Source organism: Cystoisospora suis, assembly GCF_002600585.1.
Source record: "Cystoisospora suis strain Wien I chromosome Unknown contig_3604, whole genome shotgun sequence".
Lineage (NCBI taxonomy): Eukaryota > Apicomplexa > Conoidasida > Eucoccidiorida > Sarcocystidae > Cystoisospora > Cystoisospora suis.
The window spans coordinates 1-18984 of NW_027156399.1; the positions used below are offsets into that span (position 1 = coordinate 1).

Consider the following 18984-nt stretch of genomic DNA (forward strand, 5'->3'; position numbering starts at 1 on the left):
TGTTCCGGATGGTGCGAGGACCGGAATGAAATGAGGAAGCGGTCGCGCCATCTCGGGGGTGTCGGAACTGGAGGCCGGCTCACGTTTCGTCATTGACGGAGCTGGGCATCGGTGCGAGAGAGGGCAACGGCACGCGGCAGCCTGATGTGCTTTTCACCTAGAGCTGTACTGTAATGGGATCGTGGAGAAATGAAAAGAGCGATGTGGAGCCTTAGTCTGGAGAGTTCGCCCACTTTTTACTACTAGAGCGGTCGTCGAGGGGGGCTTCGGATTTTCATTCTATCCTGCCTCCAAGGTGCTGCATCTTGCTGTCGCCCGAGCGCGCCGCGTGTGTTTCATGGTGTCTTATGAATGAGAGGCCCCCCTGGTTAAATCCTGGCTCGGTTTTCAACTCGCCCACTTCCCTGTCGGCGTCCATGCGACTCCGTGATTTTTCAAAGCTTTGAAATTAGTCCTCGGTGCTTCGCATGCTTTGAGCTCCAGGGCTCACGCGTCACTTCCAGTTACAAGGGCAGTCTGAGGACTGTTTTCAGGGCTTTTCTCAACTGTGTCATCGGCTGCGAAATCCTGACACGCTGGCTGGGTTTGTCCCGCAGCTTCAACCACTGCAGTGCTGGTCGAGAATCACAACATGCAGACGACATTGTAGCTTCCGCGCTCGTGATTCTATTGCTGTACAAAGGCAGTTAGCATGGGAAATCGCGTAGCGAGGTCCACCAGTCCAGACCGACTGAGTTGTCATGGCCTTCACCGTTCTCAGAGGAGGGAAGGGCTGCTCTTGCGAAGGCACTTTTGAGAGGTAACTAGCGTATCACTACACCTTTTCTCGTCCCCGGCGGACGAGTTATCCCAGTACAGGGTGGGAAGGACACGAGGGAAATGTTATTGTTGCCCTCGCACCCAGAGTTCCGTTCCTACGTTGCATAGTCGGTCCGATGAACGTCAGCTCCCCGAAGTGGTCGCCTCCGGGAGCCGGCTCTGCTCGAGGTAGTCTGCAGACTCGTTCACTGGACGGGACCTTGCTGAACAGAATGCGGGTAGGTTTCCCGCATCTCCTTCAAGTCTCTTTCTGGTCCTCTCTAAAGTTTATTACGTAGACTTGATGTACGGATCTCCTCGCGTAAACTTTTCTCGTTTTCCACAGCTTTCTCCGGCCGGCTAGCTGTTCGCTGCTCTTGCGTGATGAGGAGGAGCAAGCTTGGGTAGCATCTCTTCGAGAGGTCTCTTCGTTGCTCAAACCTGTACTGCGTGCAAAATGAAGTTCGTAACAGCATGCTCTCTCCTCGGTGTGCCTCTTCTTCAAGTACTCGACTCGTGTCCGAGCCTGATGTGTCCGTTTTGGGTGTTTGCTTCTACCACCTTTTCCGACACGGCTTCAACAACTGCTGCGCCCGGTGAGTCCCTCTGGGATTAGCTTGTGTTCGGTGACAGCTGCGCTCCTGCGCCTTGCCTTCTGTCTTGTAGGCTGTGACTTTCCAACGCTACAGAGCTGCACACCAGCCCTTGGAGCGCTAGACAAGACGGACTAAATCTGGCCGCTACAGTAGCCGGGCGGTATGTTTTGTGCGCGCAAGAATTTAAAACACTGATGTAAGACTGTGGCCTCTAGGAGTGGCTCTCGACGCCACCCCTAGAGGCCAGAGTCGTTGATCTGCCCGGTACCGATGTGTCGGTCCGGGTTTAATACGGGTGTGAACTGATCTCACCGTTGGGATAGCAGACCGCCAGGTGTCGGCATACGAGCTCCGGGCTTGACAGTTCAAGTATACACAAATGTAGCACTGCTAGGTGATTGTCTGTCGCTTTTCAGGAAAGCTAAACGCGGCTATACACCCTGTCAGCGTCGGGTCAGCTGACAACGCCGGAGTGCGCGGGAGGCACACCAGCGTTGAGCAGGGTCACGGATTTCGAGAGGATGGAGAAGACCAGGCTCCCTTGTCAGCTCCGCAGACTCCAGTTTACGGTTTCAGGTACCTCCAGGCTACAAGTAGCACAGTCCGCAGTAGTCCAATGAGTCAGTTGATGCAGCTCGAAGGACTGGGTCAGCCGCTTCAGAACACTCTACAGCAGGTTCCACGGCTTGTCAGCGTGACGAACACGACAAGCGTCCCCGCACCGGTAGAAGAGAAACCAATAGCGACGTCGCTCCCTCGGAGGGAGGATATGGACAGCAGAAGCCATGAAGCTGCTCCGCCGAGTGACAGTGAGGCGTCGTCTGTCCCCCCTGAAGCGACCGTTCGTTCTGAGTCAGCGGGCCTGCAGCGCAAAGAATCTAGCAGCTCACGAGACAGAAACAGGTCTCAGAGCGACCCCTCTACTTTGGCAGACAATTCGACCGAGCAGCGGAGCCCTAGAAAAGAGGCAGGCCATTCGGGCACGGGCGCGGACATGTCCTCCAAGGACGCCGTGTTGCCCGGGGATCCACTTGCGACCATCTCACGTCCAGAAGACGAGACTACCAGTACTGCGAATGTTATCGACGGATTCTCCGAGTCTGGGGCAGGCCGCGCGACTGATGCAAAGAACAAAGAAATCGTCCGTGAAGAGGGCCAAGGGCCGGGACTCGCGATCTCCGGTTTGCGGAGCTTCTTAGAAAATCTCCGAGGGTTTCTCGAAAAGCTGCCCGTGTCACCAAACGTGGCCAACACGACAGCAGCGTTAGTCGGGAGCGACGCCGCGTTGAAGGGACCTATACCTGTCAACGAGTTTCGTCCCTCTCACGAGTGGCGTCTTCTGCCAGACGAAATAGGTAAACAAGACAGTGGACCCACGGACGTAGGGCACACTGTTCACGAGCCACATCACGACCTGCAGCTGCTGCATTCCTCAAGAAAACGACACGACGCAGCAGCGAAGGCAACTGCCATCAGGAGGTGCGCCAGTACTAGTAAACCTGCGCCAGTCCACTCTGTCGAGATGGACATCTGCCCTTCAGCTGACGAAGCTTTCCTGTTGCTCCAAAAGCTAACCCCGAATGGTGACACTGTAAGAGTAGACTTTTCTCGGGCGCTGCAGGGGGGGGAGCAGCAGCGTCTGGCCTCCGAGCCTCCGCCTTGTGTCTTCTGGAGACAAGGCTGCGTCCTTTGCGGGTGCTTTTCTGGACAAGTGCTTTGCTCGCCTTACTGCGTTCTAGGGCCAGCTGCCTTCGGAGCTCAGCAAAGCCCAGACAGGGACAGGCCTGAGGATATAGAAAGCGCTGCCGGCGATGGAGGAGATAGCCCCGTGTGCTGCCTCATGGAGGGGCGTGAGGCAAAGCAGCTACCGGGACTTTTTGGATCGCTTCCAGCAGCTCTGCGCTCAGTTTCTTACGGCTTGTGGGACGACGGAGTTCAAGCCCGAAAACGGAAGAAACGGTCGTCTGCTGCTGAACTTTTCAAGGAAGAACAGGGCACCAGCGCTGAAGTAGAACTGGCAGCGATGCCAGAGGAACTCGCCGGAAAGGCGGAGGAGCTGGCATCGGCGCCACAGGATTTTGCCGGAGAGAATGGAAAGCTGGAGTCGACAACACAAGACTCTGAGGGAGAGGCTCGGAGCAACGTGGAAACCAAAGTAGAACCTGGAGTGCATACGCCACAAACACTGACTCCCTCGCTCAGCGACGGGCAGAAGGATTCCCGACATCATGACGCAAAAGACGGCACGTCTCTTGCGGCAGACGAAACTTCATCAAGTCCACTGAGCCCCCACAGTCAGCAAAGCTTTCCACGAAATGATGGCCCAGTCAACCAGCTACCAGAACTTGCCGCCCAGAGGGGAGGAGGAAACAAAGTCGTGGAAGCCGCAGTCGCGGCAGCTGTACAACATCTTGTGACGGCGCAGCCTTCCATGCGGACAGTAATTGAAGCAGCCATGAGAGCGGGGATCGAAGCGGCTGCGGTCCCAGTTGGAGCCAAAACTCCTGCCTCGTCCCAAGCTCCTGACACAGCCCAGGAAAGCCAACAAGCTCTGCCGGTTGAAGACAGGAAAGGAGAGGACGCCAGACAATCTTCGCAAGAAAACCTGGGAGAGCCCCGGGCTGCCTCGAGCGAGAGTGGGAGTGAACCTGCTGCTGCACGCTCTCCTTACGAGGAGGAACTGATGGCGGCAATAGAGAGACAGCCGGCGGCGCTCGGCCTCCTTCGAACAGCCCTTGCTTCTAGCGGCCCGCGGGCCAATATTGGCCGGCCAGCAAGTGATGTACAGTCGACTTCCCCGGGCAACGACGCTACTGTAGGCCAAGGCGCAGAGGCCAATCTCCCAGCGTCGGATCTTGATCGCCTTCGAGCTACATTGCAACAGGAGGTCCCGCACATTCTTGCCCAGCTGAGCTCTGCAAGTGAAACTGTCTCTGACAGCGGAGCTCAGAACCGTGGTGTGCCCGTGGGCAGTGAGTTACTGCTCGGCACTGGAAATCGCGATGGACCAAACAATGATCAACTCGGACCCCTCCCCAATTCCGATTTCACGAGCGCTGAGATTCCTGCTTCACAAGCACGCGCAAATTCCGCGGGTTTGATATCTGGCCCACCGCCTCAGTTGGGCTCGCAAATTCAGGTCGCCACAGGCGTTGCACCTCATGAAGCCGGGAGCGGCAGGCGGGGCGAACAGTACACAGGACCTCCGCTGCGGTGTCCGCAAGACTGCGAGATCTATTTCGATGGTTGCACGACGTGTCGTTGTTTTGACGGTGGCGCGGTTTGCAGGCATCGGATTTGTACGCAAACAGTGTCACCGTCCAGCTGTCTTAAAAGTAAGCGGCACGAACAGGTTTGCTTGAACCGTGGAACAACCGCTCAGCAACTACAGTGACCAGTTGCCTTTTTAGACACAAGTAGCAGAGCTGTCACCTCGGAACAAAAGAAATTGCTCGGTGGGCTCTCGGCATTGTAATCCTTCACTCGCCTGAGTCTTACTCAGAAGCACTGAACGTTCCGACAGCTGGCGCGCTTTTCTCCTTCAGCGGTAACTCACGCTTTTGTCCACGCAGTGCTGCCATCCAGCAGTTGAGCCACAAGCAGTCTCGCCCGTACGCTTTCATCAGCCGTTCCGAATGTCACTGGCGCGTAGCATAGACTGGTCATGCTGCAACAAAGCTTCGTGAGGCATTTTGTAATTCCTACCCTGGTGGTTCATGCGTGTGCTCGTTGCAGATCGGCCTTCCCAGCCAGTGGTCCTGACAGACTGTCCGGCAGGGTGCGCGCAGACTTTCGACGGCTGCAATCTCTGCTCCTGTAATGCTGCGGGTCAACACATCTTTTGCCGAAATATTTGTAGCATCCAGCCCCATCGCCAGAGTGCCCGGATTTCCCAACTGCGCTGTGTACAGCGTGGCTTTTGACAGTAGGGCGATGTTCCCGTCTAGTGCTCCGTATGTCGGAGGGCTGAGAACGGTGATTGCATTCGCGACAGATCTTCACAGTCCGTGCACAACCATGTGCCCGCGCTTTATGGACGGTCATTCTGAGTGCGCGGCCGTCACTACCTCATGGGAAGCTGCAGTGCGCTTCGCGTCGACATCGGAAAACCTGACACTCGTGTTTCGCATTTTGTGTGGGGCACACAGCAGATATCTGAGATGCCTGGGATACCGATCGTATGTCCTCCGCTGAAGGCGTCCCTGCATCGCAGTGTGCCAAGCGTACTTCTCGGCCCAAACTACTACCGACAAAACCAATGTTCTAGTCAGCCAGTTGAATTTGCTTTCCGAAAAAGCGCAATGTAATGGTGATTATCAGTTCTCCTCAATACGCACGACCGACCCGCAATCCCGCCAAGAGTTTTTCCACAGCAGCCACGTAGAAACGGCAGTGTCACCTGAAAGACGTTTCGCTACGTGCTAGCACAGAAACGCATAGCCGCTCTGGCACCATACAAACGCCCCGTGAGGAGTCAGCACCAGGGAAAGAAAAGAAAAACTGTTGGGGGGCATGCCTGTTCGTGTCAGGAAGTCCCCGCTGCACCACGTACAAACGACGCTCCGGCACACGCCTTGCCCTCTCCCCCGATGACTTCGACAGCTGTTGGATTCATTGTAAGCTTCGCCACCGCAGGTGGGTCTACAGGTCGTCATAGCTTGCCAACGCCCGAGATCCGGTGGCTCCCTGCCCGGACAAAGACAAACAAATCACGTGTGCTAGGGGATGGACAACCTGCTTGACGGCTTGCCACTTCTGAAGTTTTTGCAATAGCAGGACTGCATTGGTGATCTCTCATAGCGTAGCAGGTGCCATGGCGGCACTTTCGGCCGTCCTGCCACTGTGACCCGTCTATACAGACACGACAGTACTGCCGAGCAGCCGCGACGCGTCTCGGACTAATCTATAGCGTCGCCTTGGCGATCGGAGGAACTGCGGCAACATTTTGCTAGTGATTGGCGGAGCTGACAGTTCTCTCGCGTTCGCGAGCACAAGTACCGTTGACATGTTAGCTTCCCTGTCCCAAGAAAACTGAGGCGTCAGCTTCGAGCAACTGCATACAAACAGGGGACACTTCGCTGAGCTGTAAATTTACTCATAGCCAGTGTACGTAGCAAGCGGTTGAACGTACCTGAGAGCCGAATGGCGACGCAGTGGGCACAGGCTCAGGGGCGTCCCAGTCTGGTCTGCGGCTCGCCTGGTTTCCTGCTGTGGCCGCTGTTCCGTACACCGGAGCATTCGGCATGCTTGCAGTACCTGAACAGACCACATCGAGCGGTTTCCCAGTGCGCGCGTTGCACCGCAGCTGGATGCCACACAATCTAGCAAACAGCTGCTATCATGTGTCCACGTAGGGAAAGATACGCAATGGCGCCGAAGAAGCTGCGCGTGGCGTTTCACAGGCTCACTTACGATCCCCTGTCCATGCACCGGCACTTCACCCGGCCCTTCACTCGGCCCACTTCGCACAGACAGTGAGAAGCGCACAACAGCGAAACCCATTCCATGCGTAAGCACATGTCTGGTCCAGGGCCAGGCAAAATGTCCCTACACAGTTCAGCTTACCCAGCGCATAGTAGGCTGGCGGTGGTGGCGGAGGCATCACCACGCTTGCCGGATGGCCAGGACCTCCGGGTGTCGACAGTGCATACATTGCCGCTGGAGGTTGGGCACACCACAGCAAAAGAACGGGTCACCACTGCAGTAGGCTGCAGAACTATCGGCAGCAGTGGGTTCGACCTCGCAATACCGCCCCCGTTCTTCAGGCTCAGGCCCTGTACCAGTCAAGCCCTGATGCGGTCGATCGGTGAATCATACGGGCACAGCATTCGACTGGTACCCACAGAAGAAGAAATACATGCACGCGAACGAATACGGAAGGTTCGACGAAGTTCGAAACACCAGCATGCAGCCTCTTCCGTTGTCCCTCTTAGGTGTCCCAGGGAAGCCGCTGAACACCCCACCAAACCATTAGGACGAAGTAATGCCTAAACCGGCTACCGCTGGCAGCGATGCTCAAACCATCTGCTCTCATTGAGTCGGGATCCGGGTACACAACGAGAACGGGTTAGAAAAAGAAAAAGCATATACCGGAAACCTACCTCCGGACGAACCTATATGAGCAGCAGGAACCATGACCATGCCGTACGGGCCCGCCACGGACATGCCGGACGTGAGGCCTGCAGGTCCCGCCGTCGACACGGCGGTACTGGGCGCACTCGCAGCCCCCGGCCAAGGCGAAGATGCATAGTCGCGGCCGTACATGTCCTCTACGAGGCCGCTCTTTGAGGATTCTCTTGGTAGCACTATAGGCTTGTTCGGATCCTTCAAGTACAAGTCCTTCATTATGATGCTGGCGTACTAAAAAAAAAAGGCAGTTATAACCAGGAAGCGGGCAAACTGAACAGACTGAATGAGACTGTCGAGTCCTGCCTCAGGCGCTAGGGCGACAAAAGACACCCCACACTGAGTACGGACACAAAAAAGGAAGCAACCACGCTCCGGTCTACTGCGGCCTCGCTTAACCAAGCTGCCCCCCTTCCCGTGTAGTATGGGGACAACACCACGAGGAGACACCCAGCGTCAGCCAGACTCTTCGGTTCCTCTCCCGGTCTACACTGCTAGAGGTGAAACTTTCAGTCTCTTCGTGCAGCCAACGGAGAATCTCCGCGACCCGAACACATTATTCGCCTTCTCTACGCCACGGACATCGGAACTAGACTTGAAAGAGAAACGAAGCAGGAATGAAAAAAAAACGCTGGCCTATCTTCCGGAGCCTTCCGTGTACTTTCTCTCCGGCATAGAACTTTTCCGTAGACGTATGTTCACCGGTAGACTACAAATACACGTACACGCATGTGGTTACACACAGACATACATGGTCAGGAATGCTTTGGAAGAAGGAAGAAAACGAAAAGCGTCGCACGTGACGTTCTTCGAAACAGCTACGTACCTTGTCAATAATTAGATTGAGTTCCTCCTCATGCTTTTTTCGAAGGTGCTTGAAAACGAAAACAGGGGCCTTGAATGGCTTGTTACAAAGACGGCAGCGGTGCTTGTGCTCGTCGTCCTCGAAGACTTTCTGCAGTCCAACACCACCTTCTCGAGATGATACTTAACGTTACCGGGTTAGAAAGAGTGAAAGCTCAGCTACAAAAAATACGAATCTACTCGCAGGCATGTACCTTAGCAGTCAGCACTGCGCAGCCTTACAAAATCTCACGTTACGCACCTTGTGCTCAGCGCTCGAAGTGAAAAAGTTTGATACAACACCACGGAAGCTTACCTCCTGGCAGAACGCTGTCCACTTGAGCTTAATGTGTGGAGTCTCCTCGTCAATAGCTGCAGGCACGAGTGCACTGAATTGCTTGGCAGTTCTCAGCAAACCCTCTAGTCGAGCGTCGAGTTGCTTAATCCAGCGCCTTTGCGACTTAGACACAAGTCTCCCTTTCTCCCCGTTCTCGTGCTCTACCGTCCTTGCGTCTCCCTCCGCATTAACCTCCTCTACGCCAGAGGCCTGCACATGACCGTTAGTGTTGCTATTTCGCTGATTCCGATCTCTGCTTTTCTCCCCATCAACTCCAAGACGACTGCCTCCCTCTGGCTCTCCGTCGCTTTCTTCTTCACCGTCCTCCTCTCCCGAGAGACTCTGGACGTAGTGCTGCAAGGAGGACGGAATTTGAGGGCGAAGGAATGCTCCCCCGCACCGGGCTGTTAACTCAACAGCGTCTTTACAGAGCTGCAGCGTAACAGCGAAAGGAAAGAGCTCTGCGGCGGTCGTCGTAACGGAACGACTCCACGAGAAGAGTTTCGACAAACTAGAGAACCAGCAGTCACGACACGGACCACCATTCATGCACCCCGGCGACTTCCTTTTTGCTCTCCGGACGACTTTGTCCGTAGGGCCCCGAGCCTGTCGGTCGGCGAACCCCGGGCACATTGACTGCACTCTATTCTTGGTTGAATAACATGTCAAGGATTTCCAGAAGAGGCTCTACTTAGTGCCAAAGGAAAGGTTTCGTACCTCGCCACTATAATAGCACAACGAGTGCACATGCCGCAAGTACGTGATCTGCAGATCGAGGCGCCTGCGAGCACACAAGACCAGACCCAATCTGCGCCATGATGAACACGAGTTTTGAGCATGTCCACGGAGCCCTTACTATCTCGATAATACGTGAGCATGGAAATGTATAGCTTTCGTCGCAGACATACCGCGACAGCATATCACTGCTCGGCCAGTGGGCAACCTGGCAGCCCGCCTGTTGGAAAGAGCCTTCTGTGACAGAGACGTCACAAAGCTTCTCCAAGCAGACTGAGGCAGTCGAAAAATAGCAGCTTGCTGCGACTACTGCAGTAACTCCGGCTCTCCCTCCGGCCCCCCGGAGACACGAATGACCATGCCGTCTGGCCGTGAGAATTTTACGCGTGACTTGTTGCAGATCATAGCTGTCAATCTGCTGAGTGTGTGAGGCGAACTGGGAAAGTTCGGTTTCAGTCGCCTTAGGCCTGATGAGTGCGAAGCGTTGAAAAACTGTTGCTCCCGAGCTCAGCGTGCTCCAGGCAGGTGCCTAGCAATATACCCGTCTGCAAGAACCAAGTTGAATGTGGTCGCGCACAAGCGGGGGTTGACCGAGGAATACTGCGTGGAAACCTGTTATCCCCTCGACCAGATGTGGATGACTGTGAGGCAAGTAGTCTTGGGCACTGAGTCCATGAGCGTGACGTTATGGATAAAGACGACAAACTCCCGGCTACACATCAGTGGTGCGTGCTTCCCTGTAAGCTATAGCCCCAAGCAACAAAACTCGGCTAAAAGCATATTCAAGATACCATACAAAACTCCTCTCAGCGTTCCTGCGTAAGCAACTACTGTGTCCGCGCACTGCGTATGTCTCGACGCGTCTGTCTTCTTTTCGAACGCAACATGGGCGGTGTTCCTCTGCAGCGAGGTACACTACGTAACCGCCACCACCACGCTGTTGCCGGTTACCTGATCTCATCGATGTCATCTGCAAGGGCCGAAAGAAAAGGATGTTCATCTTCTCCCTCCCAAACGCCCAACTGCTCGTCTGAAAAGGAAACAGGGACAATCGAAGGAGACGGGTGAAGTGGCTATGAAAAGGCTAACGGTATGAAAATTCTGAGCTTCAAGTTCTAAGTACCTAGTGACATGCAATCTGACTGGACAACTCAGAAACCTCATTTCCATTCGAGCGGTTGTGTCGCGGCGCCTGCAAGTAACAGCCAGCGTACACACGTGAGCGGACACCGGCAGGGAGTTTCAGCTTCATCGCTTGATCGCCGTTACGCCGGGTGCTCTAGTGCGCTGACCTAACCGGAGCCTGCTCTCGCACGGTAGTGGGCTTAAAACACTAAAAGCTTCGACTGCACCTGGCGCACTGACTAAAGAGGTCCCACTCCTGAGGCTAACCGAGAATTTCGGCCACTAGGCGCAGTACTACGTAACTCCAAATGCAAGTGCACGATTGCCTTTCCGAAGACATATCCACATGTATAAAAGCGTGTGCACCAACAAAGAACAGACATCATCGGAACATAGAACTGAAAGGCCTCTCAAACGAAGGCGACGCGAAAGCGGCTCGGGACACATTGCTACCTGCGCACGCGTGTATGAATTTGTACTTTCCTGAGAAAGGCTTACCAAGAAACATGATAAGGTTTCTAGAGAAATCCAAGTCTTTCCGGATTCGCCGGGGGGTGCATGCTACAGGCGGGGTGACAGACACGTCGCACGATGGTGGTGTCGGGGGCTCCCGAAGAGTCAGCGTTATTACCTTCAGCGTCTCCTGCTCGTCGCCATTGTTCGCGACTGTGATTATCGGTTTTGTAACCTTGATCCTGTCAGGCAGACGCACACCGGTCTCATCGGGGGTACGTTTCCACTCAAACCACTACCTCCGAAATCTGTCATGTGGTTCCACGCTAGGACTTACGCTTGCGGAAGGGCTGCACACAGGTTTGCTGGCACCACACGGAGAGAGTTTTCTCAGGTGCATTACCCAACCCGACGGCAGGTACCGCTCTCAGCCAGAGAAAAAAAATGAGAAACACCGACACCAAGCTCTGCGAGTGTTCTCAAAGGAGTAGTACTCCCGGGAACGCAGCGAAGGAACCAGCCGACAAAAACAGTAACCGTTATCGGGAGGTCGGTCACCAGTCACACCCCTGCCCCCTTCCTGGGCAGTCAGTGATCTGATTCAAGAGCTTGCCGTACGTCATATCTGGAATGCTGTCCTTCGCCGCCTGCTTAGTCGCTTCATCGGGGAAAAGCACGAAAGCCGTGCGCTCTTCGACGGGGGTTGCACCCTCTGCCATACCGACATAAATTGCTCCTTTTTTCTGTGAAGCCGCACGGACCATACAACTAGGTGCCGACAAAGCTTATAAGCAGAGAACACGACTCAGACCTAACGAGTTGTGTCGGCATACCTCAGAACGATAGTAAAACATAGCCTAGTCGGGAGTGCGCTTCCTTGTCAAACACACATGTTGCACGGTCCCGCAGTTGGTGTCCGCCGCCGCCGTCTTTGAACTGAATAACTCTCCCTTATATATACACACCACAGCACTTCCGCCGGCGAAGATCGTATCCGGCAAAAAATTAGACACTGGGGACTCCTGCGCCAAGCTTCGGACTGGGCATCAAAAGTACCAGTAAGCCTTCGAGTAAACAACGAGTACGCTCGCACACTCCGCTTGGCTAACACTTCGTAAAAGAGATGACGTAAGCGGCAAAGCCCCTCCAAAAGACGAGGCGTCTTGTCCTTTCTTCCCTACCGAGAGCTCGTCATAAATGTCGAATTTGGAGATCGCTGGGTCAACATCACATATCACCAGACAGCCGGCGGACGGAAGCAATAGATACGGGGGGTGAGGGTCTTGCACACCACTCCCCCGCGGGGGCCCGAGCTGCTCTTCGCCGCTGGCACTGTCCCCCATGTCGTCCTCCAGTTCAATGACCGAGGAAGGCCGAACCTCGACGATATGCTGACTAGGCCACTCGCTCCATAAGAGCGGCGAGCCATCTGAAAAAAAACAAAAACCGAGACCCTCTGGGAGACACAAAGCTTGTGGTTCATCGCAGCGGCGCATATATTGGTACAGAAGCTTACCTACCACGTGACCATCCGCACCAACAGCACGGACGGATTGCACGAAGCAAAAAGAAAGCTGGTCTGACGACAGAACAACCAACTGAATGCTGCCCAAACGGATGAGACGCAAGCAAAGGAGCCTCTGGTTTCGACAACTCATTTGGAGTGTCCGACAGCTACCTCTAGTGAAAACAGTGATCCAACGTACGCCTACCTAGCAATACGCACCTCCGTTGAGTACGGGTCTGCGACACACAAACAGCCTAACTGTATCCACACCGTTAGGGGCGTGTCCACCTGCAGAGCGGCTCGAAGGGGAGCGTCGCTGAGACGTTTCAAGAAGCAAAATAGCTCACTCGATCTGACAGCAAGCATAGACCGTACGTCGCTTGTACGTCATTCGCCGTCCACAAGCTTAACCGGGTTACACTTGAGTAAGCGATAGCTGCGCTCTACGTGTCCTTGAGCCGTTTGGAAATGCAACCCCTACGAGATATACTGTATGTACGAGTTTTTACGATGAAAAACATACCTAGGAACCACACGCATCTGAGCTCGGACGGGTCATCATACACTTTATGACACACGAGGCAACCCCTACAACGAGAGTGACTTGCCTGGGCTGTCCTCAATGAATTGCCTGAGCCCGGGGAAGTCGGCTCTGAGTGACAGGTTTGCGAAGAAGCCTCGGCGCAGCTTCTGTAAAAAACCCAACACCGCCTTCACCACCCAGCTGGGTGCCAGGACAGCATTTAAACATGCACGCGCCCTCTGCAAGAAATTCCTCTTCTCGGACGGCCAAAACAACCTCAGAGAACGTGCTGTGAAAACGGACTATGGTAACTTCGTGGTCCGAAGGATTTGATATCCCGCCCTTGTACCACAGGAGAAACTCGAACGGTCCCACGATGGGCGCCTGCCACCTCACCAGAAAAACAGATATCTGGGCCTTGGCAGAAAAGAATGCATACATCCTCAGCTTGTTACTCTCTTGTGGCTCTAAAAGGCTCACCATCCGGGTCCTTCGGATGCCCGAGGGACTGCGGAGGCCATATGCATGAGCGGGTGCTTGCCCTCTGCTCTAGAGCTAAACAGCTGTTCTCATGTCTGGACCAAGTGAAAACGTATATGCAGCGTTACAGGTTCCGAAGCATGGCTCTGCCGCAGCCAAGCGTACACCGAACACGAAAAAACGGAGAAAAAACCCTGCCCAGCACGCCACGACCGACTCAGTGAGCAGAGTGAGCGTTGTTCAACAAAGAATCCTTGGGAAAGCGACTGCCCGGACGCCAAGATGCCGAACGACAAGAAAGGTGGCCTCAGTGTCTACGCAAAAGCATAGCTATTCAAGCAGAACACCATTCGGCTGCAGCTCTACCGCCGCATGGTCAGATCGCGTCCCTGAGGAGGTCCCACACACCACGACGTGTGCCCGAGCTCCTTGGTAACTACGGAGGCACAAGAGTCGTGCCCCGCAATCCCAATACTTGCGTGCAAGTGCGGCAAAACGCTGCGGGACCCGCATCGCGATTTCCAGGTGAGCTTGCGCGAGAGTGGCACTGCAGCGGCAGCAAACAGCCTATCTTGCGTCGACGCGTTACCTGCATGAAAAGTTGAGCAATGTTTTTGGCTCGATCTTTGCGCAGCGCATGTTGTCTCCGAACCAGATTCGGATGGTACAACTCCCGCATGAAAGCTTTGCTGTTGTGATTTATGAAAAAGAGCTTTGCGTGGTGTTCTCGATACTGCTCCACGTACACCTCGTAGTCGTCAAACAACTGCTTCTGGGTGCAGTGGTCTGGCTGACGGCAGAAACCGAACCAACAAAACCACAACGCAGGGCTGAAGCGTGTTCGACATACACGTGGACGACAGGACAGACCCATCAGCAAAGACAATGCTTTCACTATCTATACAGGCGTCTACGACCTGGAACGCCCCTCTCCAGTGGTGACTCCCGACGTAGCGCGGACAGAAAGTCCTTCCATTCGAAACTGTCCGGCCGCAGACACGAGCAACACGGGGAGATCTCGCTGCAAAGCCACTCTCATAGTCCCCCGGCAGAACTGTCCAAGTGGCCCACCTGTATTGATACAGGCGTGCCTATGGATCTCGTGTGTCTACATGAAGACACTGAAGGATGCATAGAGACGTTCGCGCGTGCACGACTGCGACTCGCAATACACCTTCGAATCTTCGAGAGAAAAGTTTCTCTAAGCGGCGTCCAGGAGGGGTAACCCGATGTCGAGGGGCATGTCCCAGCTCCTCTTAAACGGAGGGGTGGCACACCGTGTCACATGACGGCGAATTGAAGGGCACATAGAAAGTGTACCTCAAGAGGACGTATGTGTAACCCACGTTCTTGCTCCGAAAAATTGCAGTCCGGCTCTGAGATGTCTGGGAAGCGACGAGGTAAGAGCTATCGCACTGTCGGAATGCAGTGAGGTGCCCGTTGGTTTGCCTGGTAGTACGGTGCCTACACCTATTGAAGAAACAAATGTGACCTCTTCCGTTCACCCGCCGGTGCTGAAACAATACTTGATTCTCTTGGTGCTGCCAATCAAAAAGGTGGCTGTCACAAAGAACCGTCCTCAGGCTAGTCAAAAATCCACCTTCGGAGCCTTAGGTACGAGCACGGGCCCGTACCATCAGGCGACGACCACGGCAGCCATACGCACTCACGGAAGGGCAACCACACCTATGCTATCAATATAAAGGTCTAGGCAAAGCTCGAGACATCTCCTAAATCGCGTAACCGCTACGCATGTGTTAAGGATATTGACATACAATCGTACCGAAAAAAACTCTGGCACGGCCCGTGAGAAAAAAAATTCCTACCAGATCATGGGAAATACAGACTGTCGGTACGCTCAGTCAAGCTGACTGAGTCACGCGCGTGTGCAGAGGGTATACATGATACGCGTCACCCATGTCCCGGCCGTTACAGACACGAGCCATGAACGTGTTTTGTCCTTCCTTGCCCTCGGCCGCTCTCCTCACATCTACATCAAGAAGACTAACGTAGGTAGCTCTTTTGGGCTGTCGTTTACTCACAAAAGACCGTAACTGTACTGCTTAACAGCCCCGAGCTGACGAAGACCAGAACTCTCTGGGCGGGAGGACCTTTGAGAATAGGAGACACCGCTAGTGTGTGAAGACACCAAAATAAGCGGGATATCTAGACTCCAGACGCGACAGATGGCAGCCACCAGCCTGGCAGGAGTCTATCTCGGCTTGTTCCGTTGATGCGGGCGATCCTGGTCGAGAATTCACTCAAATACTCACTCACTTTGGTCATGACGAATTGCTTGAAGTTCATCATGGGACCAGCCATCATTCTCTCCCTGTCTTCTTCCTCTGTTACCAGAGGCCGAAAGGTCCCTCCCCCCCCTCCTCTCCTCCGGCCGCCGTCCCAGGGGCCGTGCCCAGACCCCTCTCCGCCGTCATAGGCCTTTCTGTTGAACCTCCTTTTGGAGTAGTTCCCAGCAAGATGATTATCTCCCCTCCGGCCGCCTCCGCCGTAGCTCCTACTGTTATTCCTTCTCCACCCCCCCCCTGTCCGTCTGTTGTCCTCCCGGTCACGATATCGAGGCCCTGGTGACCTGCTGCGGCTCCGGCTGTTCGTCCGAGCACCTGCCATCTCTGTGCACAAGCGCTTCGGAATACAAAAGAAGCTTCGGGATAAAGAAGAACCGGAGTTCGGGAAGCTAGCGGTAAGGGAGAGACAGGGCAGAAGCCCGGAACTCAGAACAACTCGCTCTTTCGGAAAGATTGTGAAGACCGTCAGGCCGTACCGGCGGACAGGGCGTGTTACCGCAGCTAACCAGGCAACCGGCTTTCGTAATATAAATTCTACTTGCGCCTGACCCCCTGCCGAGGCGGCACGAGCAAGGCGACAGACGTTATCCGCAAGTACACGGACCGCGGCACCGTGTCAGGCGGAAGCACTGCGAGGACGCCGGGTCGCCGGAGAGTCACTGGCGGAGAAGAGCCAAAGGAGTGAAAAGAGTTCTGGGGAAGGGACGAATCTTTGCTACGTGCCGCAGAAGTTTCCTCGAGTAATCGAACAGCAACTGAGCTAAGTCCCTCCCCCCCACTGGGAAATGTTGCTGTATCCTTCAACGTGGCACATGTTCATGCACGTGCCCCAAGGCTAGGACCCTCTGAAGTCTCGTGCCTCGCTTCTTTTCAACACGGGGGTTTAGTTATTCAGAGCTACAACACGACCACGAGCTTCGTGAAGGCAATCTTGCTTGATAGCCCGGTGAACCCAGACTCGGGAAGCCAGTCATACCATGCCAGTCATACCATCACAGCGCTCCGGCACTGAAATGTTCCACGGGAGAGGAAAAACAGTCGAAAACATGAGGGCGAGCTCCCCACGCGCTATGTGGAGTCTAAACAAGCTTGGACGTGATGACTCTTCCTTTTGGCGACAGGCTACCGGGGAGCCGCGGGAGATTTCCTTCGTTGTGAACCTCTTCCCCTGTCACAGGAGCACAGCATCAGCAACTAGAAGTCCAAGTATGACCCGTAACTGTGCAACACATCGTGGACACAGGAAGGACGCTGCAATGCCACTGGCCTCCGTCTCCGTACGGAGACAAAGCCGAGTAAAGACAACTATCTAAAAAAAGGAGGCAGAGGGAAACCGGACGCACCGCGGCGCAATACTCGCTTGGATCTAGAAAAAAAGAAGCAGAAGAGTGCCGCCCTTGACAACGGAAAAAAAGGAAGAAAGGGAGAGAGAGGGTCGGCGCGCGGCTGAGGCGCAAAAGTCACTAGGAAGCGCGCCGGTTCCCGGCGCGAAGTAGAGCTAACAGGAAGATAGCGCGTCACGTCTTCTGGTCTGCGGCAAAGGCAGCAAACCGTCTGTTGTCTCGCGAGCGCAATGACGCCAAAGTTGGAATGAGGAAATTCGGCTTCGGTCTTTCAGCTCAAAACTTCCGGAACACGGGCCCTGGGTCAACGGTAAACATTCGCTTGACGTACACCGAAGTACTCTGTGTCTAGGAGCCGCTAATTCTGAAAAGCGAGCGAGAAAAGGCGTGGCAAGGATGCACGGAAACGGGAAGCTGAAGCGACAAGGATTCTTCGACAGAGTAGCGAGGAGGCGAATCACCATGACGGCCCTACTGGGCATGCTTCGTGCGACAGCAGGCGCGGGAGACTGGACACCGATGAAGAAGTAAAGAAGCGGACCGCAGCGCAGAGAGACGAAGAAGGTACCGGGAAGAAATACATACGGAAAGCAGTACTAGAGTAGCAAAGTTCGCGTTTACCCGCGGTATGAGATAAGAGTGGGAAACCCCCCGTTTGTTTCCGTACTTAACCTGTGCAAGTAGATTCAGTACCGAAGACGCAGCCGTTCTGTGGGAGGGAGAAGGAGACTTCATGAAACCTCGACCAATGCAGCCTGCATATCCCCTAGCCTAGAGTGAAAGAAAAGTAGCAACAGGCACAGGACAGCGCCAGGTTCGCACAAGGGATAAGCGAAGTGTTCCGTTCGCTACCACAACCACTACTTGTTTCGCTCGTTAAAGCCCCCTCGCATGCAACTTTGCCGGGACGGCTTCATCCTGTAAATTCCAGTTCTTGACCCTGTAAGCTGGCCTCCCCTCGCCGCACAACAGGCGCCGAGGGCTGACCTGAGAACGACTGCGCATGTAACGGACCCGTACACATCTGGTCGTCGCGTCGGTCGGAAGAAGAATTATCTTCGTACAGATTTGGTTATGCAATGCCGCGACTTCATGAACTTGCTTCGTCCTGTGCAGCGAACAGTTCACAACATGTAATTCTGCCCGGGCCGTTCCCTGTCAGGGGAGCTGCTGGTCTGCAGCACATGCGCTGAATGATTGTGCAATCCATGGTTCATCCTTAGTTCTGCCGTCAAGTGCTGTCCCACTACGGCGCCTCCGCCGCTTCCTCTTACAGAAAGAGGTCGCAGAGCGCTCATCACCCGTCGCCGGGAGCTCTAGGAACTCTTTCAGCACTTGCTGTCACGCGGAGCTCAGAGCAGGTGTGAGCACAACGCCCATGTTGCTGTTTCGTGCCGAAGCGCTGCCACACCCGCACAGTCCCAGAAATTCCTGGATTGAGGGATATAGGAATTTGCCTTGTCCAGGCACCGCTATGCGCCGTTCATGGATCTGTTGCGTGTGTGCCGTTGAATATACCTAGGAAACAACCGAACACGCCTGCACAACATTGGCACCAGCCGCGCGCTTCGCAGCACGGGCGGACGCATTGGCGACAGGAAGCCAACAGCAGCCGCTCTACCGCTAGGCCGCCCGAGCAGTGTAGACCGCGACAGGCGAGACCTGGGCGAGTTTAGGGTTTAGGGTTGACAGAAGTTCCAGTGCTGGTGTCCGCAAGATCAAGGACGTTCTCTGTCCGGTGCTGCTGCTGTCCCGGAGCAGGGTGGGAAAATCCAGACAAGTTCAAAAAGGTTACGAAAGCGGCCTCACACG

General features: G+C 54.8%; 2 protein-coding genes across 2 annotated transcripts; one reads left to right on the forward strand and one right to left on the reverse strand.

Moving 5' to 3' along the window:
• The first annotated feature begins 925 nt into the window (after window positions 1–925).
• Window positions 926–5645, forward strand: CSUI_006986 (uncharacterized protein). The gene is made up of 3 exons (XM_068067136.1): window positions 926–1037; window positions 1687–4729; window positions 5130–5645. Exons 2-3 carry the CDS (start codon window positions 2011–2013, stop codon window positions 5315–5317), a joined length of 2907 nt encoding a protein of 968 aa, XP_067920887.1. The 5' UTR covers window positions 926–1037; window positions 1687–2010; the 3' UTR covers window positions 5318–5645.
• A 140-nt stretch (window positions 5646–5785) lies between these two features.
• On the reverse strand, window positions 5786–17998 carry CSUI_006987 (arsenite-resistance protein 2). Its single transcript, XM_068067137.1, has 14 exons — window positions 15801–17998; window positions 14113–14313; window positions 13129–13210; window positions 12195–12442; window positions 11632–11756; window positions 11059–11255; window positions 10387–10465; window positions 9418–9481; window positions 8680–9132; window positions 8347–8475; window positions 7496–7754; window positions 6960–7052; window positions 6526–6650; window positions 5786–6080 (listed from the first exon to the last, which is right to left on the reverse strand). Exons 1-14 carry the CDS (start codon window positions 16149–16151, stop codon window positions 6036–6038), a joined length of 2451 nt encoding a protein of 816 aa, XP_067920888.1. The 5' UTR covers window positions 16152–17998; the 3' UTR covers window positions 5786–6035.
• Between the last annotated feature and the right edge of the window lie 986 nt (window positions 17999–18984).